Genomic DNA, 24,674 nt, shown 5'->3' with positions numbered 1-24,674 from the left:
GCCGGCAGCAGCTTCTAATCCCGGTGTAATTAATGACCTTATCTTTGGCCAAAGCCATTTAGATTAAGTGGCTGTGTGATGGGCTCGGCGGCTCCGGCTGCACAGATGGGAGAGCTGCGCTCGTCTGGGGATTAGCGCGGCGCAGATGGAGCCGGGAGCCAGGCCCCAGCCCCAAACCTCCCGGCTCTGAAACCTGAGACCACAACAACTTTCTCGGCCAGCCCTGCCCGGGCTTGGAGAAGCTATTCCGCATCGATTGTCCCTTCCGCAGGGCCCGGGGGGAGAGGAGCAGGAGCTGAGCAGCGCGCCGGTGCCAGGGATCGGTGCGGTCCCTGCCGGCAGCGCGATCCCAGTCCCTGCCTGGGGCCCTCTGAGCAGCAGGGGTGCAGCAAAGCCTCAAGGAGATGCTGGCCATGGCTCTGCTGTTCCCTCCCTGAGGCTCCTCACCCCTCTCAGAAAGCAAACTCACCTGCTGCTTGCTGCTGGCAGCATCAGGGCAAGCTTCCACCTCCCTGTGTCCAGCCACAGCATCGACAAAAGCAAGTGGCACAGACCCCAGCACCACCCCCAGCTTCTCCCGGGACAGCTGGGAGCTGCTAGCCCCAGGAGAGGGCAGAGGGTGACCTGGAGCAGGGAGAAGGCTGAGGAGCCCCTGGCAGAGCAGGCTGGTGAGCAGAGAGGCAGCTCTGGTGGCAGGGGAGTAAGATTGATCTGTGGGGTAACAAAGTTCATATTAAACCCATTGGGGAGATGGAATCCACTGCTGCCAGCAAGGGCTGCTGCCTGCACCCAGCAGGCAGAGCAGAGAACTCCCACCCCTCACTCCCACAGCTGCCCCCATGGGCCCAGCCTGGCCTGGGGAGATGACTCAACAGGGCCACACTCAGCATATCAGCAACAAATGCTACAACAGCCTGGCTGGAGAGTCCTGGAATGGCTCAGGTGGGAAGGGAGCTCAGAGCTCCTCTGCTCCAACCTCCCCACCATGCCCAGGGACAGCTCTCAGCCAGACTCAGCTGCTCAGGGCCTCATCCAGCCTGGCCTTGAGCATCCCCAGGCAGGAGGCAGCCACAGCCTCCCTGGGCAGCCTGTGCCAGAGTCTCAGCTCCCTCCTGCTGAAGAGCTTCTTCCTCAGCTCCACTCTCACCCTGCTCTGCCTCAGCTCCAAACCCTTCCCCCTTGGCCTGGCTCAGACACCCTCAGGAAAATCCCTCTGCAGCCTTCCTGTAGGATCCCCTCAGGTCCTGGCAGGCAGCTCTGAGGTCCCCCTGGAGCCTTCTCCTCTCCATGCTGCACACCCCCAGCCCCCTCAGCCTGGCAGGAGACTCCCCAATGCCCTGGAGAAGGCCCTCCCAGTGGCACCCAGCAGAGCAGGCTGGGAAGTGTGGTGGCACAGCACAGTGCTGGCATTCCCCAGGAACAAGGCTGAGCAGACAAGTGCCTGGCAGACAAGGCACAAGGAATTTTGCTGCTCAGCAACTGGGATTCAAATGTGGGGCCAGCTCCTGCTGCCAAACCACAGTGTAAACCCCTGGGAATTCAGCTCCAGCTAGGACAGGCTCCTCTGATGAGATCATTCCAAGTTCCTGCTTAACAGGTGCCAGCTCCTTCTGCACCTGCTCTGTGCACAGGGCTCAGCCTGCCTCCACCAAGCTGAGAACATCTGCTCAGCTCCCTCAGAGGCTGCAGGAAAGGTGACTGGAAGAAGGAACCAGGCTGGGACATCCTTGCCCTGTGCCCAGAGGAGGGAACCTGAGCCAAGTGGAAAGAGAGAGCAAGCAAATGCTGCCTGTTAGCAGGGAGGGGAAGCCACAGACATCTTCCAACTTTATTTCCATACAAAAGGGAAAATAAAACAGATCCTCTCCCTCATGGAGGCAGGGAGAGCCCCCCCAGCTCTGGAGCTGCACTCCTGGCCCAGCTGGAGGAGCACAGGGTGGGTTCTGTCTTCTGACAAGGACAGGTTCCCATGCCAGCAGGATTGGCTCAACCATTCCAAGGCTAATGCTGCATGCCCCTGGCAGGAAGGAAGGCCTGGCATGGGAGGAGGCTCCCAGCAGCCTTGCCCTGGGGCCCAGCCCTTTCCAGGCAGGGCTGGGGCACCATGGGAACACTGCATGATGAGGCCACATGAAGAGGATCTGATGCAGCTCACAGCCTTTGGTCATCACTTAAGACACCCCCCCAGAATAAGAGAGTGCCTCAGCTGGCTCAGCTCAAGGCCACCCAGGACTAAGTGGCTCCCTGGCTGTGCAGGTGGCAGCCTGGCTGCTCCCCTTGGCCAGCTGCTCTGCAAGCCTGGGGCAAAGGCAAGCTGCTGTCCTCCCCAGAGGTCTCCACCTCCTCCCCCTGAGTCTCTGCAGCAAGGCTGGTGGCCTCCAGCTTCCTCCTCTTCTTCAGATGGTGCAGGTGGGACCTGGAGCGTGTGTGAGCTGGAGGGGGAGGCAAGCAGAGCACTCAGTGCTGGGGAACCTGGAGAAGGGCCTCAGAGAAATCACCTGGCTGGAAAAGGCCTCCAGCCCATGGGGTCCAACCAGAACCTAACATCTCCCTCTGCACAGCTCTCAGACCACATCCCCAAGCTCCTCATCCCAATGGCTTCTGAACACCTGCAGGGCTGAGGACACCACCATGTCCCAGCCCTCTCCCTGCGCAGTGCAGAGCACCCTCCCCTCCCTCCCTCCCTTCCCTCCCTCCCACACAAAAGGGAATCCCAAGCCCTGCCCTGGCCATTTCTCAACACCCTTCTAGGCCAAACTGTTGGGGCTCAGGGGTGTGCAACCCTTCCAGGGCAGGAGAACCCAGGGACAAAGCCTGGCTTTGTACATGCAGAAGGCTCCAGAGCATCAGGGCTCAGCTCTCCCAGCAAGGCTGCTGCCAGCTGAGGCAGGATGCTGGGAGGGCAGGAGAAAGGCAGGAGTGGCACCCAGGCAGCAGCAGCAGCACACCTTGGGCTGTGGGTGAGGTTGTGCAACCCTCCACCACCCATGGAGCCCTGCCAGCATCATTTGTAAGCCCAGATGCTTGCACCACAGCACTGGGGATACCCTGAGCATCTGCAGAGCAGCTGGGGACAGAGCCTGCAGCAGAGTTCAGCTCTTGCATCACTCCAGAGCCATGCCTCCAGCTACCAGAGCACTTGAGCAGCAGTCAGGCTGGGCTCAGAGGTGTGATGCCAAGGCTGCAGCTTGTCCTGGGCACAGCAGGAGCTGCTTTTCAGTCTGAAATCACACAGCTAAGGGCAGCAAAACCTCCTGCAGCAGTGGCATTACCTAGGCAGAAGGTGCTGTGTCTAACCAGACCAAGGCAGCCTTCTTAGCAGGGTGGTTTTGCTGTTTGCAGGAGATCAGAGCAGCAATTAAAGCAGCAAACTCTTCAAGCAGGGCCTTAATTAAGCAGGGCCATGTGAATCAAGGCCCTCAGGTGCTTTCCAGCCATCCCTTTGCTGCCAAAGGATGGAATTACAAGGCAGAGCTGCTGCTCTGTCACAGTGCTGGAAGGGTCACCCTCAGCTTGAAATAAAGCCTCACCTCCTCCAGGCACAAGCTGACAGCAGAGCTCCCAGTGGCTGGGAGAGGAGGCAGGTGGTGCTGCCTGCTGAGGGAGGCAGCACTCAGATCCATCAGGATGGTCAAATCCAACAACATTTCCCAGTCTTCCAAAGCTAATGGGGTACAGGGAAGCAGTTCCCAGACCCCTCCCTAACCTGACTGCAGAACACAGAGCAGGCTGCAGAGCAGCTCAGCTCCCACTGCTGCTTCCAGCTCCCTGCTGGGGAGACCTTCTCACAGTATCACCAAGGGTGGAAGAGACCTCAGAGATCACCAAGTCCAACCTGAGATCGAATTAACCTGTCACCACAGACCTCAACAACTCTCTCTGGGAAGAACTTCCTCCTCACCTCCAGCCCAAACCTCCCCTGGCACAGCTTCAGACTGTGTCCTCTTGTTCTGGTGCTGGGTGCCTGGGAGGAGAGACCACCCCCCACCTGGCTCCAACCTCCCTGCAGGGAGTTGCAGAGAGCAAGAAGGTCTCCCCTGAGCCTCCTCTTCTGCAGGCTAAGCAACCCCAGCTCCCTCAGCCTCTCCTCCCAGGGCTGTGCTCAAGGCCTCTCCCCAGCCTCCTTGCCCTTCTCTGGACATCTTCAAGAGTCTCAATGTCCTTCTCAAACTGAGAGGCCCAGAAAACTCAGGCAAGCAGCACCAGAACAAGAGGACACAGTCTGAAGCTGTGCCAGGGGAGGTTTAGGCTGGAGGTGAGGGGAAAGCTCTTCCCAGAGAGAGTTGTTAGCCACTGGGATGTGCTGCCCAGGGAGGTGGTGGAGTCCCCAGCCCTGGAAGTGTTCAGGAAAGGCCTGGATGTGGCCCTTGGAGCCATGGTTGAGTTGTCAGGAGGGGTTAGGTCCTAGGTTGGACTTGATGATCTCTGAGGTCTTTTCCAACCTCCTTGATGCTCTGATTCCAGACTTTGCAGCTCCTAGGCAGCACCCAGGGTCTGGACCACTGGTTTTTCCTCCCACCCTCTGGGGGCCAGGAAACAAATTCAGCTGGCTGCAGAGAACAGCTGCTCAGGGCTGAGGGAGGTACTGCCAGCACCTCCAGAACCTGGGATGGCATCCCCCAGGAGGTGGAGGTGCAGCTGGAGTGTTTTGGGGGGGGTCTGGAGGAGCTCTCCCTCAGTCACAAAACTTGCTGAACCTGGAGGGATGGCACAACCCCCTGAGAGCTTTCAGAGCCCTCCAGCTCTGGAGGAGGTTGAGCTCCTTCAAAGCACCTCCAGGCTGCTAAAAATGACAATTCCAAACTGATCTCCCTGCAGTCAGCTTCCTGCTCTGAGCCAGCTTCCAGCTTTGCTTCCAGCAGTTTCTCAGCTCACCAGGGATAAGCAACTTGTCTCAATCCAACCACCTGGGGACTTCATCTTTGCATTGTGGCTGTGCACACTGCACTTGGGCAGCACAGGGGAGACCTCCCAGGCCCAGCTCTGCAGGTGGGAGCTTCTCCACTGCTTCTGGTTGGGTTTGTTTGTTTCTCAGCATGAGCTTCACAGCAGAGAGAAATTCACTGAGTTAATCTGACTCCAGCTGAGCTCTCTTAAAGTAAGTCTATTGACAACAGAAAATCCCTTTCCATTAACACCACAGCTAGGAAGAGCCTGGCTTTGCTTTTGCATCAGCCCCCAGGCCAACAGGAGACCCTGCAGCACGCTGGAGCTACTGAAAACATGAACAACACAACAAAAACCTCAGAAGAAGAAAGAGATCTGGCCTCTGCTTTCTGCCTGCTCTGAAGTGCTGAGGAGGGCCAGCAGCCCTGGCCAGCCAAGCTCTGAGGCTTGATGTGCTGAGGAGATGCCCAGGTCCAGCACGAGGGCAGAGCATGGCAGTGCTCATACTGGGCGAGGGGGGGAAGCCTGACAGATGGCTGCTGTGGCACAGCTCCTGCACCCCTCTGGGCTGGCAAATGGCTGCTCTCACACCCAGGGCTGTAAACAGTCCCTGACAGCCCAGGATCACGTGCTGAGGGTCACCCAGCCACGGGAGCACAACTGCCCTGCTCCTGCTGGGTTCCACGGTCCTGCCCCGGCAGGGGGCTCGGCCTCAACCATCCTGGGGTCCCTTCCAACCCCCTAACATCCTGGGCTCCCCCTGCTTGCTGCTGCCCATGCCAGGCCCTCCCCTCTGCCCATTCCCAGCCCCTACCTGCCCACTCCCTGTCCCCAATGATGAGCCTGCTGCAGAGCTCACAGAGGTGAGGCCTCCGTTTGTCCTCCTCGGGCTCCTGCTCCATCCGCACAGGCTGCGCCGGGGGCTCGCGGCCCTGGGGAGGAAACCAAGGCTCCAGTTGCTCCCCACCACCAAACCCTGCCTGCCTGTGTCCCCTCTGGGACAAGAACCTGCCAAAGCAGGACAGTGCTGCAGTTCTGCCCTGCCAGGCAAGTGGAGTTCCAGCAGCAGCATTAGTGCTCCCCTCAGGCAGCAGCCCCCAGCCCCTCCTGCTCAGGACACTAAGTGCCAAGGCCTGGAGGCTGCCAAGGAGCTGGGCCCCCAGCCATGGCTCACATCTGAGCTCCAGCTCCCCAGTACCTGGATGAAGCTCTCCACAATCTCCAGAGCAGGTTTCAGCACATCCTCCTCCCACCTTGAGGGGTCAGACACCTCCAGGCCATACACTGGGGGCACGTTGGGCCCAGGTCCTGCAGGCACACAGAAAAGGAGGGAGGTCACCACCAGGACGTCCCCAGGGCTGGAAGGAGCTCAAGGCTCAGCCAGCTCCAAGCCCCTGCCATGGGCAGGGGCAGCTCACACCACAGCAGGCTGCTCACAGCCACCTCCAGCCTGGCTGCAAACACCTGCAGGGCTGGAAGTGTCAGCACCCATGGGGCTACACTCAGCAGGGGGATCTGCCCTCTCCTATCTGCTTGTCATTCAGAAGCAAACCACAGCAGCCTTCCCAGAGCCAAAAACCACCAAAGGCTTCAGCCTGGGGGACACAACCACCCAAGCAAAGAAGAACACCTAAGAGCTCCAGCAAGCACCTCCATGGCTGCCTGCCTGCCTTCAGGACAGCACTGTGGAACCCCAGCGTGCCCACAGCCCACCACAACAGACACTTAGCACAGCCAGGGGCCACAGGAGGCTGCAGAGGATCAAACCCAAAGCTAGATCCAGGCATGAAGCCACCAGAGAAAGCTTACATGGGAGATGCAGGCATGGAGGCTGGATGAGGCTCCCCCTCTGAGCTGGGATTCCTCCTGTGGCTGCAGGGGCTCCTGGCTCACAGCAAGGGGCCACAGCAGGAGGGGCTTCACTAAAGCCTCAGCTTGCCAAGTTTCATGTGCACTCACAGCTCAGAAGCCAACTGCATCCTGGGCTGCAACAAAAGGATTGTGGCCACAAGGGTGAGGGAGAGGATTCTGCCCCTCTGCTCTGCTCAGGCCTCCCCTGCAGTGCTGGGGCAGCTCTGGAGCCCTCAGCACAGACAGGGACCTGCTGGAGCAGGGCCAGAGGAGGCCACAGCCATGCTGAGGGGGCTGGAAGCCCTCTGCTGTGAGGCCAGGCTGAGAGGGTTGGCCTTGGGCAGCCTGGAGAAGAGAAGGATCCAGGGAGACCTCCTGGTGGCCTTTCAAGGGCTGAGCAGAAAGCTGGGGACAGACTTTGGAGCAGGGCTGTGGTGACAGGGCAAGGGGAAGGGGATGGTCTGAACTGGAAGAGGGAGACTCAGACTGCAGAGAAGGCAGAAGTTTCTTACACTGAGGGTGGTGAGACCCTGGCCCAGGCTGCCCAGAGAGCTGGGAGGTGCCACATCCCTGGGCCCTGCCCAGGCCAGGCTGGTTGGGGCTCTGAGCAGCCTGCTCTAGCTGCTGCTGCCTGCACAGGAGGGAGGCTTGGACTGGATGAGCTTCAAAGTCCCCTTCCCACCCAACCCTCTCTCTCTGATTCAAAGCCACCCCCAGCCTGGCAGGAGGGCACCAGGTGCCCACTGCAGCCCAGCTGCAATCAGAGTGCCCACTGCCTCCTGCTCACCTGCCTGCAGACACAGGGCACAGAGAGCCCTGCTGGGACAAAGCCTCTGAGGCTGCCCTGTGCCAGGGCCCAGCAGGTGCTGCTTTTTATTGCTGTAACCACAAGCAAGCTGCCCACAGGGCTGCTCTGCAGCACACCTGCCACCAGAAAGGTGAGAAGCAGCCACCAAGCACATGGCTCCAAGACAGCTCTTGCACCTCACCCAAAGCCCAGCCTTTGAGTCCACTTTCTCCCTGCCTCTTTTTTTTCCCTTTTTCTTTGGTGGTTCCTTTTTTTCCTCCCCCCCACTGCATTATTGTTGTTTTGCCCCTACCAAGCACCTTTCAACAAGTGCCTGGCTCCCAGCTGCTGCTGCTGGCCCTGCTCCAAGGCTGGGGCTGGGATGGGGAAGTCCTGCTGGCTCCCTGCCACCGTGGTGGTGAGCGTGGCCCAGGCTTAGAGCAGCCAGCAGGATCCTGCTCCTAACCTGGAGGGCAGCTGCCAGCTGGGCTTTGCACCCTGGGCAGGGAGCATGAGGGGGTGCCTGGGGAGAGGGATTGTGCTGGGCCCCCTCTCCTGCAGCCCCTCAGCAGGACAGGCTGCAGGGATGCTGCATCCCACATACTGGGTTCAGCTTTGGGGGCCCCCACCCCAAGATGGACATTGAGGGGCTGGGGCAGGTCCAGTGAAGGGGCTGGAGAACAGGGCTAGGGAGGAGCAGCTGAGGGAACTGGGGGTGTTCAGCCTGGAGCCTGAGGGGAGACCTCCTGGCTCTCTACAACTCCTTGAAAGGAGGCTGGAGCCAGGTGGGGCTTGGTCTCTCCCCCCAAGTACAAGTGACAGGACAAGAGGAAACAGCCTAAAGCTGCCCCAGGGAAGATTTAGGTTGGACATGAGGAACAATTTCTTCCCCAGAGGGGTTGCCAAGGCCTGGCCCAGGCTGCCCAGGGCAGTGCTGGAGTCTCCATCCCTGGAGGGGTGTCAAGGCCATGGAGCTGTGGTGCTGAGGGCCATGGGTCAGTGGTGCCCTGGCAGTGCTGGGCTCATGGCTGATGACCTGAAAGGTCTCTTCCACTCAGAACTATCCTGTGGCTATGACACTGTGGCCACCACCATCTCCTGCTGCCCAGCACCTGGCTGTGCCTTTGCTCCCTGTGTTCCCCTGCAGCATTAACCAAGCTGAGGGCAGTTTGGTTGGGAGGATCTCCCTTCAAGAGCGGCACAGGGGGAGCAGTGACAAGGAGCTGCCTCCCTGGGCAGAGAGGCTGTGAGCAAGGCAAGCACAGGCAGTACCTCCTGGGCTGTCTCAGGGGGAAGCAAAGAGCTGCTCTGCAGCCTGTGGGGAGGCAGCAGGGCAGAGCCTCCTGTGCGGATGGGGACCCTGGGCGCCTGTGGCCGGCAGCAAGCACCTGCAGGCACAGGGCAGGCTGGGCCAGCAGGAAGAACCTGGGGAGGATCATCTGCTGAGAAGCTGCAGAAGCTCCACTCTGCTCCCTTGAGCTGGGAGCAGGGCTGGGAGGGGAGGAGAGGGAGGGTGAGGCAAGGAGGGAAGAGAGGACTCACGCTTCAGGAAGCGGTTCCGGACCCATTTGTTCTGCCTCCGAGCGTACCTCTTGGTCACCTGCTTGAGGGCCTGGATCCCTGAGAGGCACAGGGAGGGGGAAAGTCAAGCCCTGGCTTTACTTTATCAGGTAGGACAAAGCTGCTCAGGGGCTGCACTGTTCTCCTAACACCCAACTGAGTATTCCCTGCACAAAGAGAGCCCAGGACCCCAGGCCCAGAGGATGGTTCACCACTGCACAGCCTTTCAGTGTTGACTCAGACTCAGCAGCTCCCTGCCTCATCACCTCCTGAGCAGACACAAGTAGTCCCTTCTGCACCAGCTCTGTTGTCAAGCCTTTTATCATCTCTGTTGCCTCAGCTTCCACCTCCCCTCCATGCTGAAGCCTCCTCAACACAGCCTGGCTCTGCCTGGGACCTCCTCGGTGCTGAGCAGCAGAGCAGCAGCTCTCTCCTCCACAGTCAGCCCAGAATGACAAATGCCATCCTGCTGTGATCCACCAGATCCCCAGATCCCTTCCCACTACCCTGCTGCTGCACCAAACACTGGGCTCTGCTTCATTCCTTCTTTCCAGCCCTGTTCTCCACAGCTCTCACGCCCCAGCTGGGATCCCACCACCAGTGGGCCAGCTCCAGATCCCAAGTCATGCTGTGCTCCCTCTTGCAAGGAGGCCTGGAGGAAGGGAGGAACTGCTCTGGGTGTGCTCAGAGAGTCTCTCCAAGCACTAGAAAAGGGCTCTCTGCCCCCCTGGGCTGGAAGAAGTGAAAGATGCAGAGAGAAAGATGCAGCTCAACCCCAGCAAGACCCAGCCCAGGGTTTGAGCCTGGTTCAGACCACCATGCAGTGCCCCCTGGAGCTGCTCAGGGCACACAGGGTGCTCCTCCCACCTTTCTGCAGCAGCAGGGCACTGGTCTCAGGTGAGCAGTTCCCCTCAGTGACAAGGTACTCATGGAACTCCTTGAAGCCAATGGACTGGAAGATGCCATGCTGGTAATCCTGCCTGAAGAACATGGGGCAGAGGTCAAGGCCCTTTCCTCCTCCTTCCCCACCCTCCCCAAAATAGCTGAGGTCTCTTGGTCTCACCCTGCAGGGACCCCCCCAGGGGCCACAAGCCCATGGCCTCAGGGGACAAGCCCAGCCAGGCACAGGCAGGACACAGAGTGGTGCATTTGGTACCAGCCCACAGCAGCTTTGCTGTGCGAGCACTGAGGCAGCACCAAGGGATGGCTGCTGAGGGGAAATGGCACAGCCCAGGCCAGATGAATTCAACACTGAGACCCACCGGGGCCTTTGCTCTGTGGGTTCTGGAAGGGGAGGCTGGGAGGTGCTGGCTGGTGCAGACCTCTCTGCTGAAGGCCTTCCCCCAGAGGCAGCACCCACCCCCCCTGCCGGCCCTGCCAGAGGAGCAGCGGCGCCCGGAGCTGCCGCCGGGGGAGGGAGCCGTGGGGCAGGGTCCAGCAGGGGGTGGGGGCAGGGGGTGGGGCAGGGGGCGGGGGCAGGGGGCAGCTGCCTTGCACCCACCGCTCCTCGGCCACCTTCTGCTGGTTGTAGCGGCGGTGGAAGTCCTGCAGCTCCCGCAGCAGCCCCGCGGCCACCATCTCGTCCACCCGCCGCTCCAGGCACCGGTCCAGGGCTGCCAGAGGGCAGGACACAGCATCAGGACCACAGCAACAGCCAGGTTGGAAAGGCCCCTCGGGATCACCAAGGCCAGCTGACAACCCTCCTCTGCAAGGCTCAGCCCCGAGCACCACATCCACACCACCTCTAACCACCTCCAGGCTTGGTGGCTCCACCCGCCCCGGGCAGCTCATCCCAGTGCCTGACCACTCCTGCTGGGAAGAAGTGTTTCCTGCTGTCCAGTCTAAACCTACCCAGTGGCAGCTTGAGGCCATTCCCTCTTGTTCCATCACTAACTACCTGGGAGAAGAGACCAGCAGCAGCCTCTCTACAACCTCCTTTCAGGCAGTTGTAGAGAGCTGTGCCCTCGAGCCACCCACAGCTGGACAAGGTGCCAGGACCAGGTCTGGCACTGCCAGCCTCCCGACCCAGCTGTGGAAGGCAGAGCCCAGCAGGCGAGGGGAGCAAGCCTCTGTCACCCCCACTGCAGCCAGAGGAACCACTGCCTCGTCAGGGAGGAGGCTGGGGGCAGGAGCAGGGAGCCAGCCCTAACCCTGCCTCGTGCTCAGCCAGCCAGGAGCCCACCCTCACCTGCCTGCTCTGCATGCAGCCACAAGATGCAGCAATGTGGGTACTTCAGGGGCCCACCTAAGGGCCCCCCACCTTCCTCTGCCTGCTGCTGGTGCAAGATTTCACTGTGAGGGATCCCAGTCTCTTCAAACACTTGGAGGCTCCTGTAAGCAGAGACAGACAGGGCTGAGAGGCTGGGTGAGGGGCAGCTTTCCCATCTCCCCAGCAGCCCTGGGGGCTCCTGCAAAGGGAACCGCAGACACTCGCTGTGATCCAAGCCTCTCATGTGGGGGGAGGGCAGGTTTCTGCTCCCCTCCCCTGCCCAGCATCCCAAGCACACCCAGGTCCCCGGGGGTGCAATGCAGTGCAGAGCAGAGTGATGGCACCCAAGGAGCCCAGAGCACAGCCACCCACTCCTGCCTGGCACTGGGACAAGCCCTGCAGGGGACAAGGTTCTGGCTCCAGCCCTGCTCTGTGCAGCGAGGCAGAGCTGCAGGGAAGGGGCCAGTGGTGCTGCTGCTGCTGCTGTGAAGAATTTACCAGCAGCCCAGCCCAGGCAGGGAGGGGGAGGAAGCTGTGCTGGGTGCTCCATCCCCCTGCACCGTGCGAATGGGGTGGGCGTTGAGCTCTGCTCCCCCCGGGCCAGGGCTCGGCTGGGCTGGGCCTGCCAGAGCAGCAAGCCTGGTCTTGCTACCCTGCTGCTCCCACAGAGCTCAGCTATGTTACTCAGCCAGCACAGCAGCTTGCTCTTTAAATAGCTCCAGATAAACCCTGCTGCTGGGGCACGGCAGCAGGAGCAGCCCCAGAGTGCAGGAGCAGCCCCAGAGTGCAGGAGCAGCCCCAGAGTGCAGGAGCCAGGAGCTGGCCTGCACCCCAAAGGCAGCTCAGGCTGGGAGCTGAGCGGCCAAAGGTCTCAGATCCCCTCCCCAGGTTCTCCATGCAGTTTGCTAAGGGGCTAGGAGCACCTAGCCGGGGTGGGAGAACCTGGCCGGCAGCGCCCCCCGGGGCGGCAGAGCCCGGCCGGCCGGCAGCGATCCCGGGGCGGCAGAGCCCGGCCGGCCGGCAGCGATCCCGGGGCGGCAGAGCCCGGCCGGCAGCGATCCCGGGGGCGGCAGAGCCCGGCCGGCCGGCAGCGTTCCCCGGGGGCGGCAGAGCCCGGCCGGCAGCGATCCCGGGGGCGGCAGAGCCCGGCCGGCCGGCAGCGTTCCCCGGGGGCGGCAGAGCCCGGCCGGCAGCGTTCCCCGGGGGCGGCAGAGCCCGGCCAGCAGCGTTCCCCGGGGGCGGCAGAGCCCGGCCGGCAGCGATCCCGGGGGCGGCAGAGCCCGGCCGGCCGGCAGCGTTCCCCGGGGGCGGCAGAGCCCGGCCGGCAGCGAGCCCGGGGCGGCAGAGCCCGGCCGGCAGCGATCCCGGGGCGGCAGAGCCCGGCCGGCAGCGATCCCGGGGCGGCAGAGCCCGGCCGGCAGCGATCCCGGGGCGGCAGAGCCCGGCCGGCAGCGATCCCGGGGCGGCAGAGCCCGGCCGGCAGCGATCCCGGGGCGGCAGAGCCCGGCCAGCCGCGATCCCGGGGCGGCAGAGCCCGGCCGGCAGCGATCCCGGGGGCGGCAGAGCCCGGCCGGCAGCGATCCCGGGGGCGGCAGAGCCCGGCCGGCAGCGTTCCCCGGGGGCGGCAGAGCCCGGCCGGCAGCGAGCCCGGGGCGGCAGAGCCCGGCCGGCCGGCAGCGATCCCGGGGGCGGCAGAGCCCGGCCGGCCGGCAGCGTTCCCCGGGGGCGGCAGAGCCCGGCCGGCAGCGATCCCGGGGCGGCAGAGCCCGGCCGGCCGGCAGCGATCCCGGGGCGGCAGAGCCCGGCCGGCAGCGATCCCGGGGCGGCAGAGCCCGGCCGGCAGCGATCCCGGGGCGGCAGAGCCCGGCCGGCAGCGTTCCCCGGGGGCGGCAGAGCCCGGCCGGCCGCGCTGCCAGGCACACAGCGGCCTCGGGAAGGGGGGCAGGGCCCTGGCCCCTCCTGCCCCCAGCAGCCCAAGCTCACCTGGCCAGCTTGCGCCTGTCGTGAGGGTGCAGCCTGGCTGCCATCTCTGGGTCCACCTGGCTGAGGCGGCGATGGAGCTCCACACCGTCCAGCTGCTCCAGCTCCACCTTCCTGTCCCTGCCTGGCCCAGGGGCCGTGGTGGCTTTCTCCTGTGGGGCACAAGACAGCCTGAGGCGAGCCACTCAGCCATGTGCAAGGCCCAGCACAAACAAGACCCCCCCAGCCCCAGCAGCTGACCAGGGGACTTCTGCTTCTCTTTGCCCACTCTGGCTTGGGGAGGACCACACTCAGTGGCAGGAATCCTGCCCTGAAGGTGGGGCTCAGCCTTTCCCACTGCCCCCAAAGGTACCTTGGTGTTGATGAGGACCTTCCAGAGCAAGGACTCGATGTAGTAGTTGGTTCCTCCCACAACAATTGGGATCTTGTCTCGGGCAAAGATATCTTCAATGTGCTACGGTCAGGGAGCGTAAGCAGAGCTGTGTGGCTGGGAGGGAGGGCTGTGGGGAGCAGAAGTGTGGGGCACAGACTCCACTCTCCCAGCCCCAGAGAGCCAGTGAGGCTGCAGGACAGGGTTAGAGATGTCCCTGTGCCCTCAGGGAGGGCAATGCCTGGGGCTCAGCACTGCTGCTTCCCCACCCAGCCCTAAGGAGCAGCAGCTCTTAGCAGCAGCTGGGTAAGAGAAGCTCCAAGCCCCACTCTCCTGCAGCATCCTCTGAAAACTGGAGTTAGTTGCAGTGTGGAGAGCCCAAGGCTGATGCAAACACTGATCCCTCTTGCAGGCCTGGCTGGGGAGGGGGGAAGTCCCTATCTGCTTGGCCAGGCAGGCTGCAGTGAAAGGATATCAGAGCCACAGCCTTGTCTCTGAAATCCACCACGGTGTAGTTGGAGACAAGGGGATCCACGAAGCTGATCATGTGGTGCCTGCACAGACGCTGCTCCTGGGGAGAAACCTTGTTGGTGATGATGTCCAAACCCTTGTACACCTGGGGAAGAGAAGAGAAGAGCCTATGGCTCACCCCTGTGTCCCACAAAACCCCCACTGCCTGCTGCTCCTTCCCCCAAGCACAGCCACTCTCTGCCCCATCACCCCTCTGAGCCCCTCCTGGTCTCTGGAGGAGCAGCACAGGCACAAGCCCAGCTCAGGCGAGGCAGCAGGAGCCCTGCCAACACCTGCTCCTGCCAGGGCCAAGCTGCCTCTCTCTGCTGTTTGTTCCTGCCCAGGAGAGGTGCACCCTGAGCCCAACAGCTCACCACTGCCTGCCTGCTCCGATGGAGCCCTGTGGTTAGGGATGGAAAGGTTCAGTGAGCGCTGTCACGGCCGGGTCAGCACAGCCAGCCCAGCCCAGAGCTCTGCCACAACCAGGGCAGCTGCCTCCAAGCTGCCTTCTCCTCACCTGCTGCCCTTGCAGCTCAAACCTCAGGTGTGCCCCTCTCCAAACATCCCTCTCCACCCATCTGGGGACGAGGATCACTGCTTTCAGCAACACACCAGCATCTCTCTGGATGCAACATGCAGCTTCAGGGAGCCTCCTAAGCACACACCAACTGCCTCAGCTCATGCACAGCTTAAAAGCCTGGCATCAAAACCTGCTCCTTCTGAGCCAGACAGGCACAGAGGGCAGCAAAAGGCATGGGTGCAAGTCAGTGACCCCAGGAGAGAAGGGGCACTGTAGCAAGGTGCCAGGAGGCACTGGTCAGTGCAACCAGCAGCATCTCACTGCTCTGAGGGGCATCTTCCATCAGCCTGACAGCTAAAAGCAGAGCAGGAAGAAAAGCCACCCAAACCACCCCCTTGGGAGCAGTCTTGGTGAAAAGCCAAGGCACCCTTGGATGCCAGCAGCAGGCACCTGAGCCACGGCCCAAACCCACCCTCCAGGCTGCAGAAAGCAGCAGCCACAGCCCAGCCCACGGACCCAGGCAGGGCTGCCTCAAGCTTGGTGTCCTGTCCCCATGGCTGGGCTGGGTCCCCTGAGCAAAGCCCTCGCAGATAAAAGTTCTCTTTCACCCAGGAGAAGGGAAAATGACTCTTTCCTCACAGCCCTCCTCAGCATGAGTCGCCCCTGTGCTCTAGAACTGCCCTGGGCATGACTGTCAGTGGGTGCTGCAAGGCTTTGCAGGGCTGCAAACAGGAGTCAGAGAAGGGATCCACAGCCTAAGGGTGGTGGCAGCAGGCACATGGTCACAGTGGGGCACATGAAGCCTTTCTGCCCAGCACAGCTCTGCACCATGCCAAGGACCAAGCACCCTCCATGCCAGCTGGGGGTAAGGCTCTGCTTCAGGCCACGGTCACAGGGAGGATTTGTTCAGCTCTCAGCACCTTCCTGCTTGGAGCAGTCTCCAACTGGGCTGGCAGAAGAAAGGGCTGGAGAAATGGCTGTGCTCATTTCCTCCTCCATCACCCAGAAACTACCCCAGCCAGAGGGCCAGACCTCCCGAAACCAATTTCCCTCTAATCCCCTCTGAGAGGCTGCCAAGCCTCCGGCTGCAGCACAGCCTCCTCCCACTGCCTCCCCTGGTCCCAGACAGAAGGACAAGGTGACACTGAGGTGACCCACAGGCAGAAGGGACGATGGGAGGTTAGTGGAGCAGGGAAGCCCGATCTGATCCCTGCCTGGAGCAGTCATGCGAGCTGCTGGGGCAGCTGAACCGGCTGCAGCCTGGCAGACACTCCCTGGCTTGCTTAACTCTTGCACTTGCTGCTGGGACGGCGAGGGCCAGGGCCGGCTCCTGCTCCAGCTCCGGTCCCTCAGCAGCAAAAGGCTTGCCCTGGGGGTAGGAAACGAGGGGGGAGCAGGAGGGCAACCAAATGCTCTTCCTTTCTGCCCCGCAGAAAGCCAGCTGGCCCCAGGGGATGGTGAGCAGACAGGAGGAGAGGCCCAAGAGGCAGCTCCCTGCCAACATGCCCCGTGGCTGGCTGCAGCCTATTGATTCCCTCCCATTACCCAGCACCATTCAACGCAGGCCCCCAGTCGGCACCGAAAAGCCTTTGAATTCATCGAGTTTTGGCTCGGTGCCTTCTCCCCTCCCTTGCAAGGGCCAGTCCAGACCTTCAGCTCCTCCAGCTCCCCCTCATCTGCCTGAAATCACAGTCAGCAGCGAGGGGCTGGCAGAGAGATGGGCAGGCAGCCGGGAGCTGCGGCTGCCCTGCGCGGGCAGGGCTGGGATTTACAGCTCCAGCTGCAGTCCCCCAAGGTTCTCCTGCAGATTAAACAGCAAGAGCCTCCCCAAATAATCTGGCAACAAGAGGAGGAATGTGGTGTCAGTGTGTGGGCCGGCAGGAAACAAAGGCAGCCTTTTACACACGCCCAGCAAAGCCCGGAGAAGGTTTCCACCAGCTGGCTGTCGGCAGGGCCTCGCTCCCAGCCGTCCTCCCGCCGCTGTGTCTATTTTCAGCAGGCAGCTCAGATAAGCCTTTGTTGCTTTCTAAGGCCCCAAAACAGATTAGCGAGCAGCCCGGAGCAGCAGGGCCTCCGAGACATCGAGTCCAAGCCGGGGACTAAAGATGCTTAGCCTTGACGGCGTCCTCCCACCTCTGCGGCTGAAACCCCCGGGGCAGGTCGGTCCCACAGCTCGCAGGGCTGGGCTGGAAGGGCAGCGCTGCCTGCCCTCCCAAAAGGGTGGGGAAACTGAGGCAGGAGACACGAGCAAGCAGTGTGTGGATCCTCAGGAAACGGTGAGGACCCTCAGCCCGCGGCCTGGGGAGGAGGGGCTCTCCCCAACCCTCACTCTGCCACCAGCTTCATGCACAAAGCCCAACTCTGCCCCTCTGTCACTCTGTCCTCCTGCAGGGAGCACAGCTGCAAAGGTGACACACACAGCACAGGGACCTCGAACACATCCAAGCCACCTACAGCTGGGAGAAGCATGACAGTTTCACAGGGGCCAAGGGATCTCCCAGCTGGAGAGGGGCATGCAGGACCCCAAACCAAGCTGGGGTGCACGACTCACTCTCTCACTCTCCTGCCACAAGAAGGATGTCAGCCAAGGCACCCGAGCTGTCCTGACCTGACACAGTAACCAGCACACGTCCCCAGTGTGCTCCACCGGGCTCTGGAGAAGGACTGCATTGCCCCCTCCAAGGGTGACATCCAGAAGGGAGAGTGGCATCAGGACTGAGAGCCCTTCAGCAAGCTGGCCCCGGGGCTCACTGCCCAAGCAGGAATGAAGAGGACTGGCTTCACTCCGGGGAATGACTTACTCCTAAAGGAACCTCACTGGGATGACAAACGTCAACAGAAAGGACAAAAGAAAGATTAAGAGGCCATCAGATTAAGCAGAGCCCCTGAGCTGCGGGCAGGCAGCAGCTAAATCTGTAATTTGACCACAGTGACTCAAGGGCCATGACTAAAACGTCCTGAAGATAGAGGGGTGCCTGTGTGCAGGAACAGGTGGGCCTGGGGGCTCCCTGGCCCCTTCCCCAGCCCGGCTGCAGCTCCAGCAGCTGCCCAAAACACTGCCAGCATTTGTCAGAGCTCCACAGAGCCCACACAGGACACGGGGATGAATGGACAAGAGGGAGCTGAGGGCGGCTGGGTCGCTGGCAGCTGTCAGTCCGAGAATGAGCAATGGGGAGGTTTAAAACCCAGCGACTCTTCCCCGCCGACACCGGAGCCAGCTCTGCGCGGCAGAGGGGAGAGAATACTGCACGGGAACAAAGCCAGCGAGAAAGCAGCCCCAGTTGGCTGGCCGCGGCCGCCTAAGCAGGGCACGGGGGTTAGTGGAGCGTGGTGGGGGAGGCGCAGACGGGAGCTGCTCCAGGCTCTGCCTTCAGGCGGCCAGGGCTCCCCCGCCCCGCCGCCCCGAGAGGCCTCGCCGCCAGCACGGCTGCCCGCCGGGATAAAGCAGCAGAGCTGCCGGGCTCTCGCTCCACAGTCACGCTAGAATGAGATTAAAAGGAAAGGAGGACAAGAGCCACTCAAAGCCCAGATGCCATTGGGTGCCTGCAGCCAGAGTCCTCCCAGCGCCTGCATTCCCATAGTGGGACCTGAAACAACCAGAGCACAAAATCCAGGCTTCAGAACATCCACCAGCAGCCTGCCGCTCGGCTCCAGCCACGTCTGCAGAGCTCAGGGTGCGGCAGGAACCTCCTGCTCACAGGGCTGCCCAAGCCAGTCATCTCACAGGTCTTTCCTCCTGATCTCACAGGTCTTTCCTCCTGATCTCAGAGGTCTTGTCCAGCCTCGATGATTCTACGCTGCACTCGCTGTACGTACAGCGCAGTCACCATGTGCATGGCTGCCCAGAGAAGCTGTGGAGGCTCCAAGCCTGGAAGTGTTCAAAGCCAGCTTGGATGGGGCCCTGAGCAACCTGGGCCAACAGGAAATATCCCTGTCCATGGCAGGGGGTTGGAAGCGGATGATCTTTAAGGTTCCTTCCAACCCATTCTGTGGTTCAAAGGCTGTTGTACGCCGGGCTGGTGGTCACCACGAGGTCAGAGAACCTCAGCACTCACAGTGCCCCAACAGGCATGAATAACCACACCAAAGCTGCAGGGCTTGCCTAGATCAGGAGGGTCAGGAGTAGTAAAACCACACTGCCCAAGCCCTGCTCAGAGACATTTCTACTGCAGGCACTAGAGCAGAGTAACTCACGTTGGAAACTAAACAGCAGCCTCCCAAAGGCCACCTCAGCCCAGAGAGCAGAGAAAACCAACCCACAGGAGCCCCACCTTGGGCCCAAGGAGAGCAAGACGGACTCCCCAGTCCTTCTTTAGGGAGCTCACAACACCAGCAGTGCCTGGTGGCTCCCAGCACCTGGAGAACCACAGCCAGACAGTGCTGGGCAAAGCTTCTTGTTGCCAATCCTGCTCAGACCTCCAACACTCAGACCTCCAGAGCTTAAGGAAAGCATTCCATAAATACAAAGCTTTCTGATTGCTTGCTCCAAATTCAGAAGAGGAAGCTTTCACTTTCAGCTCTCTAGGAGACAACCAACCAGCATCAGAAGTCTCCTACAGGAAAGCAGGAGGTGGCTGCAGGACAGTGAGAATCAATCCATGAGCAGCACAAAAGGCAGAAAATAGCTTCTTCAGAAGTGCAATAAATAGGTTAAACATTAAACCTGACAGAGAGTTCAGGCATTAAAGAACAGTGGAAGCGTTGATTAGGGAGGAAAGCATTCTGCTAAACAATAACAAAATCCCTGTGGTGGCTGAGATCTACATCTTGTGACAAAGCTCTGGTAGCTGGACACAATTAGGACCACGGAAAAACCCAGGAGGCAAGGCCCCTTGGTGTTTATTGACCCTGCCTGTGCAACCAATGCATTCCACGCTGCCACCTGCAATAAGAGAGGAGACCACAGAGACTGTCACAGCAAGCAGCAAATATCATCTGCAATATCTCTCCCATCTCTCATTGCTGTCCCTTTGCTGGTGACTGAGGAGGGAGCAGAGTGCTGACCTTCAGCTAACACAACCTGGAACACAGAAATTTCAGCCTCAGCGTGAGGAGAAACTTCCTTGCAGTTGTCCATGGCAGCAGATCCACCTCAGCAGAAGCCATCCTGGGTGTCACTTACTACTGATTAATTCTTTCTGCCGTGCTCCTTCAGTTAATTGCTCCTTGCACCTCCACATAGCTTTCTGTAGGTTAAAACTAAAGCACTCTTGCTTTGGTTTCCTTCCCAAAGGTGAATTCATCGGGATGGCAAAGGCTGAATTCATCGCTGGAGCTTTGGCAGTGCTGCCTTGTTCCCTGCCAACAGCCCCCCAAGAGCAGGAGGGGAGGCTGACCCCACTCGCTCCAAAGCAGGGACGCCGGGACAGGAGCACAACCAGCAGGCAGGACCTGTCCCCGGGGCTCTTCCCCGCAGTCCCTCAGCCGCGGGGGCTGGGGTCCCCCGGGGGCATGCAGCCTGCAGCCCCCCACAGCGGCTGGCGGCAGGACCAGGCCAGGCCAGGCCAGCTCCCGGCACCCCGGGCCGGGCCCGGAGCCCCAACAGGGATCCCAAGCCCGGCTCCAGCCTTCCCCGGGCCCAGCCGCGGCCTTCCCCGTCCCTAGCCCCGGCCGCGGCCTTCTCCGGGCCTGGCTCTTCAGCTCCCCGGGCTCCAGGCCCGGCTCCGGTTTCCCTCAGGCCTGGCTGCGGTGCTCGAGCGCGGCGCCGCTGGCCACCGGCTCCTGGGCCCCGCTCCGGCGCCCTCCTCCCCCCCCCGAGCCCCGCTCCGGCCTCCCCCGGCGCCCCGCTCCGGCCTCCCCCCGCGCCCCGCTCCGGCCTCCCCCGCGCCCCGCTCCGGCCTCCCCCCGCGCCCCGCTCCGGCCTCCCCCCGCGCCCCGCTCCGGCCTCCCCCGCGCCCCGCTCCGGCCCCCCCGAGCCCCGCTCCGGCCCCCCCGAGCCCCGGGCAGGCCTCCCTCGGCGCGGCGGGGCCCGGGCCCGGCCGTACCTGCATGGAGTCGGCGCTGATGATCTCTCCGCCGAGCCGCTGCCCCAGCTGCAGCGCCAGCGCCGACTTGCCGGTGCCGGTAGCTCCCAGGATCACGACCAGCGGGGGCCGCGGCGAGGCCCGGCCGAAGCGCAGCGCGGCCGCAGCCATCGCCCGGCCCGGCCCCGCCGCTGCCATGGGGACGGGCGGGCGGGACGGGGGCGGGCCGGGGCCGGAGCCCGGGACGGGGCCGGGGCCACCCGCGGCGGGGCCGGGGCCGGGCCCCGGGCCCAGCGTCCCTCTGCCGGGGGGGTTCCTATCCCCAGCCCTGGTCCCTCCCCTTGCCCTGGGCTCCGGACTGTCCCCCCAGCCCTGGCTCCATCCCTGGCCCCTGCCCCATTTGGGGTCCCCCAGGCACCCCCTGCCTACAGAACCACCCACACCCGAATCGTGTCCGCGAGTGGGGTTCTGCCCCCCGCTAACTTTTTTGGTTGGGGGGGTGGGGTGGGTGTAGGTCGGGGTGGGAAGGATGCTGTTGCCATAGCAACGGGGCAGGAGGCTGAGGAGCGGGGCTGCTGCCATAGCAACAGAGAGGGGCTCGTTGCCACGGCAGCCGCAGCCTCCTCGGGGGCTCATCCTCTCCTCATCGCCACGGCAACACGGGGAGATGGGGAGCGGGCGGCTGTCTCCGTGGCAACGGAGAGGAGGGAAGGCAGGGAAACGGTCGCCACGGCGACGGCGGGAGGAGGGTATCCCCGCGGTGCCCGCTCTCCCTGGCAACACACGTCCTTTGCCATAGCAACAGGGAGCAGCAGGCTCCGGGGCGGGGAGCGGTGCGGGCGGCCGGCCCCCCTCGGAGGGGAAGGGATTATCGCCGCCTCGGGAAACTGTCCTAAAAATTTGCCAGCCCAGGCGTGAAGGCAGCCCCGAGCCTGCGGCGGCCCCGGGCTGGCTGAAGCTGCCCTGCACGGAACCGGGAGCAAAGCTCTGGTGGGAAAGCAGAGGTGGTTTGGGGGTGATGGTAGTGGAAGCAAGGGGGTGAGTGGCAAAGAGCAGGGGGTGAGCAGGGCAATGTGCATTAAAACAATAACTGTCAAGCCTGGAAATGCTGAAGAGGGCTGGCTACTGCAAATGGCAGCACTGAACGGAATAGAACAGAATTAACCAGGTTGGAAAAGACCTTCGAGATCATCGAGTCCAACCCATCACCCAACACCACCTAATCAACTCAACCATGGCACCAAGTGCCTCATCCAGGCTCTTCTTAAACTCCTCCAGTCCTGTGTGTTTATTTTTTTCCCTCATTTAATAACTCTGTCACTCTGCTTTCCTGGTCCTTACCATGGCAACACAAGAGGAAATATTTGCTTTGGTAACCAGGGAAGCCTCAGGTAGAGAGCTGTTTACTTATGTTGGCTTTAAGCAGGAGGAGAACTCGAAACTATGTGCAAAACTGCCGCGGTTCCTCGCTTCGATTTGAAGCAAACTGCATTTTCCACTGGTGAGGTTCTCAGCTCAGGCCAGGAGGGCTGCACATCGTTTCCAAGAAAGAAAATGATGTGCCTCCAGCATGAAAAGAAAAAGAATAAACCCCACACCTCACTGAAAACCTTACCTGGAGGGTCACCTTGAGCTGAAAAAGGACACCAGCCTGCAAGTGTCAGTGTACACACAACCAAAATAAACGTTGGAGGGGCCAAGTACATCTGGGCTTTGTTTCCCTGCTCCTGGGTGAGGTGTCAGATTTAGGTCACCCTGCTCCCTGGTTAAACTGTGGTTCCTGTGAGTGCTTTTTAGCACAGCCCTAAACCCCTTTGCCACGGCATGATGCAACGTGCAGGAAGTGTGAAACCTTGCCAGGACCAAAGGGAAGGGGTAGTTGAGAGCTGCTCTGCAGAATCGTTGCTTTTTAAGGCTGGTTTCCCCTGGGTGATTGAGCCTCCTGCAGCAGCAGCAGCAGCAGCAGCAGCAGCTCTCTTCTGCCTGCTCAGCAGTAACAGGATCTCATTTCTCTCCTGCATTTAGAATAAGACTTTTGCCACTGGTACGAAGGAAACCCAAAAGCATCAGGTTCAGGGAGAGCAGGGAGAACACACATGTATATAATTTCATCCACTCTGCAGACCTGGGGGTGGGAAGTTCTCTGATGCCCCTTGAAAGGGAGCAGATTGCACTCTCCCCCTCCTTATAGGGTTACAGGTCAGCAACTGCCCCACACCGACTGCCCCAAGCCCCATTAGGTGCGGTTAGTGTTACAGCAAAGCCTCCTCTGAGCCCGGTGTGGGCTCCCTGCCCCTCCTTGCCAATAAAACCACTTAAAAGGAGGAAAAATAATCCAGGTGATTCATTTCCCTGGCCCCACCACCGTGGCAGCTTCTGTTTCCATCGCTGAGAGAAAGTCAGGACAAAGAGCTCTGTCTTGCTGGCAGTGAGGCAGCCAAGCTCTGGTGTCAAATATATTCATCTATCTTCGTGTTGGGGGCACCCCCAAAAGGCAGAAGCCAGGCCAGCCCTCTCCAAATCCCCCCTCCCCCCCCATCAGGAGCATGGTGATGTGATGCATGGAAACCCCCAGCCACCTGCATGGAAAAAGCTAACCCAGGCTGTTGCAAACTTATTTATTTATGAAGCGTGAGGTAATGAAGAAAGTGCTAAATCCGACCACAGTGTTAACTCTAACGGTTCTCAGCAGGTCAGCAGGGACCCAAGGGTGCTGTCCCGTGGTGCCACCCCTGCCAGCACCCCCAGGGAGGGGAGGGAGGACTGTGCCACCCCTGTAACCCCACCACAGGCCAGGCAGCAGGATGACAGAGGCAGGGGGGGAAAACCTCAAAGGCAGCACAAGGCTCCCCACACACTCAACCTACCCATCCAGCCAGGCTCCCTGCAAAGCCCAAAGCTCCACTGGGGATTTTAAGTGGCTATTGGTGAGGGGGTGCTCACAGGGATGGAAAAGTGGGACACAAGGATGGGAAAGGGGAAGGAAAAAAAACACCCAACAAAAATTCCCCTGTTATTGCAAATGGGTGGTTTGGAGAGCTGCAAGGGGGGAAAGCAGCCTCCATGAGGACTCAGCTCAAGGGTCTGGCAGAAGCCAGCCCCTTCCTGATCTCCTTAAAGTGCAGCAGGACTGAGCCCATTCCCCACAGCAGGAACCCTCCCCTCCCCACCCCCCCCCCCCCAAAAAAAAAGGTTTTATATATATATAAAAAAAGCAAACTCTTTACCAATACTTCTCAAAAAGTGGTACAAAAATACAGTATAAAAAACACAGCCTCCAGTATAAGACTTGCAGTTACAGCAGCAGTTTCTAGAACATAAAATCCAAGACAAGCTACTGTGTGAAGTGTAAGAAAGTGAGGTACGGTCCAGCCGAGCAAGGGGGGGTCCACTCGTGGGGGGCTGTTAGCCCTGGGGAGACAGACATCCCTCTGGCACCATCTCATGGGGGTCCATCCAGAGATGTGCCCTGTGCTGGGCTCCCTCTGCCTGCCTCCAGCTGCTCCCCTGAGCTGAAGCAGACTGTGGTGCTTGGCATGGACACCCAGGGGCGGCTCCCAGCGATGCTGCGGGTGGGAAGTGGCAGAGAGGGGCACAGGGGCTGCTGGGGAGGGGGAAGCATAGAATCTCCTGGTTGGAAAAACAACCTTGAGATTGAGTCCAACCTAACACCTCCCTGTACACAACTCTTAGACCATGTCCCTAAGCTCCTCATCCAAATATCTTTCAAACACCTGCAGGGATGGGTACTCCACTGCCTCCCTGGGCAGCCTGAGCCAGTGCCCAGTGATGGTGAAGACGTTTTTGTGGAGTTAAGCCCACAGATGGAAGCAGTCACTTGAGAAAGCTTCACTGAGGGGATGCAGGGGGGAGAGGGGAGAATATCTTGCAACACCCAGTGCCAAGAAGCCAGCCCCAGGCAGGCAATATCACAGGGCAACCCCCCACACACACACTGTGGCCTCATTCCCACAGCCAGGAGCACCGCCAGAGCCACCCCACATGCAGTGACTGCTGCCATCTGCTCCAGCTCCCTG

At 61.1% G+C, this 24,674-nt stretch overlaps 1 protein-coding gene across 1 annotated transcript; it reads right to left on the bottom strand.

The window, feature by feature from the left end:
- Positions 1-1,806: 1,806 nt before the first annotated feature.
- TRIT1 (tRNA isopentenyltransferase 1) lies at positions 1,807-20,901 on the bottom strand. The gene is made up of 11 exons (XM_054170431.1): positions 20,659-20,901; positions 14,120-14,260; positions 13,627-13,725; positions 13,278-13,426; positions 11,274-11,416; positions 10,587-10,698; positions 9,953-10,065; positions 9,068-9,145; positions 6,086-6,195; positions 5,702-5,819; positions 1,807-2,432 (listed from the first exon to the last, which is right to left on the bottom strand). The coding sequence occupies exons 1-11, from the start codon at positions 20,833-20,835 to the stop codon at positions 2,233-2,235; spliced, it is 1,440 nt and encodes a 479-aa protein (XP_054026406.1). The 5' UTR covers positions 20,836-20,901; the 3' UTR covers positions 1,807-2,232.
- Positions 20,902-24,674: the final 3,773 nt, after the last annotated feature.

This window comes from Dryobates pubescens, chromosome 20 (genome assembly GCF_014839835.1).
Source record: "Dryobates pubescens isolate bDryPub1 chromosome 20, bDryPub1.pri, whole genome shotgun sequence".
NCBI lineage: Eukaryota > Metazoa > Chordata > Aves > Piciformes > Picidae > Dryobates > Dryobates pubescens.
The sequence above is the reverse complement of the archived record's forward strand: the minus strand, read 5'-3'. Positions and strand labels throughout refer to the sequence as shown.

What these genes read in the sequence shown, in the direction of transcription:
- TRIT1 (XM_054170431.1), bottom strand. Translation starts at nt 20,835, where the DNA reads ATGGCAGCGGCGGGGCCGGGCCGGGCGATGGCTGCGGCCGCGCTGCGC. An exon ending in CAGAAGGTGGCCGAGGAGCG is followed by an intron (nt 10,066 to 10,586) that starts GTGGGTGCAAGG and finishes CATGTTCTTCAG; the next exon opens with GCAGGATTACCAGCATGGCA. An exon ending in CCGGAACCGCTTCCTGAAGC is followed by an intron (nt 6,196 to 9,067) that starts GTGAGTCCTCTC and finishes GTGTGCCTGCAG; the next exon opens with GACCTGGGCCCAACGTGCCC.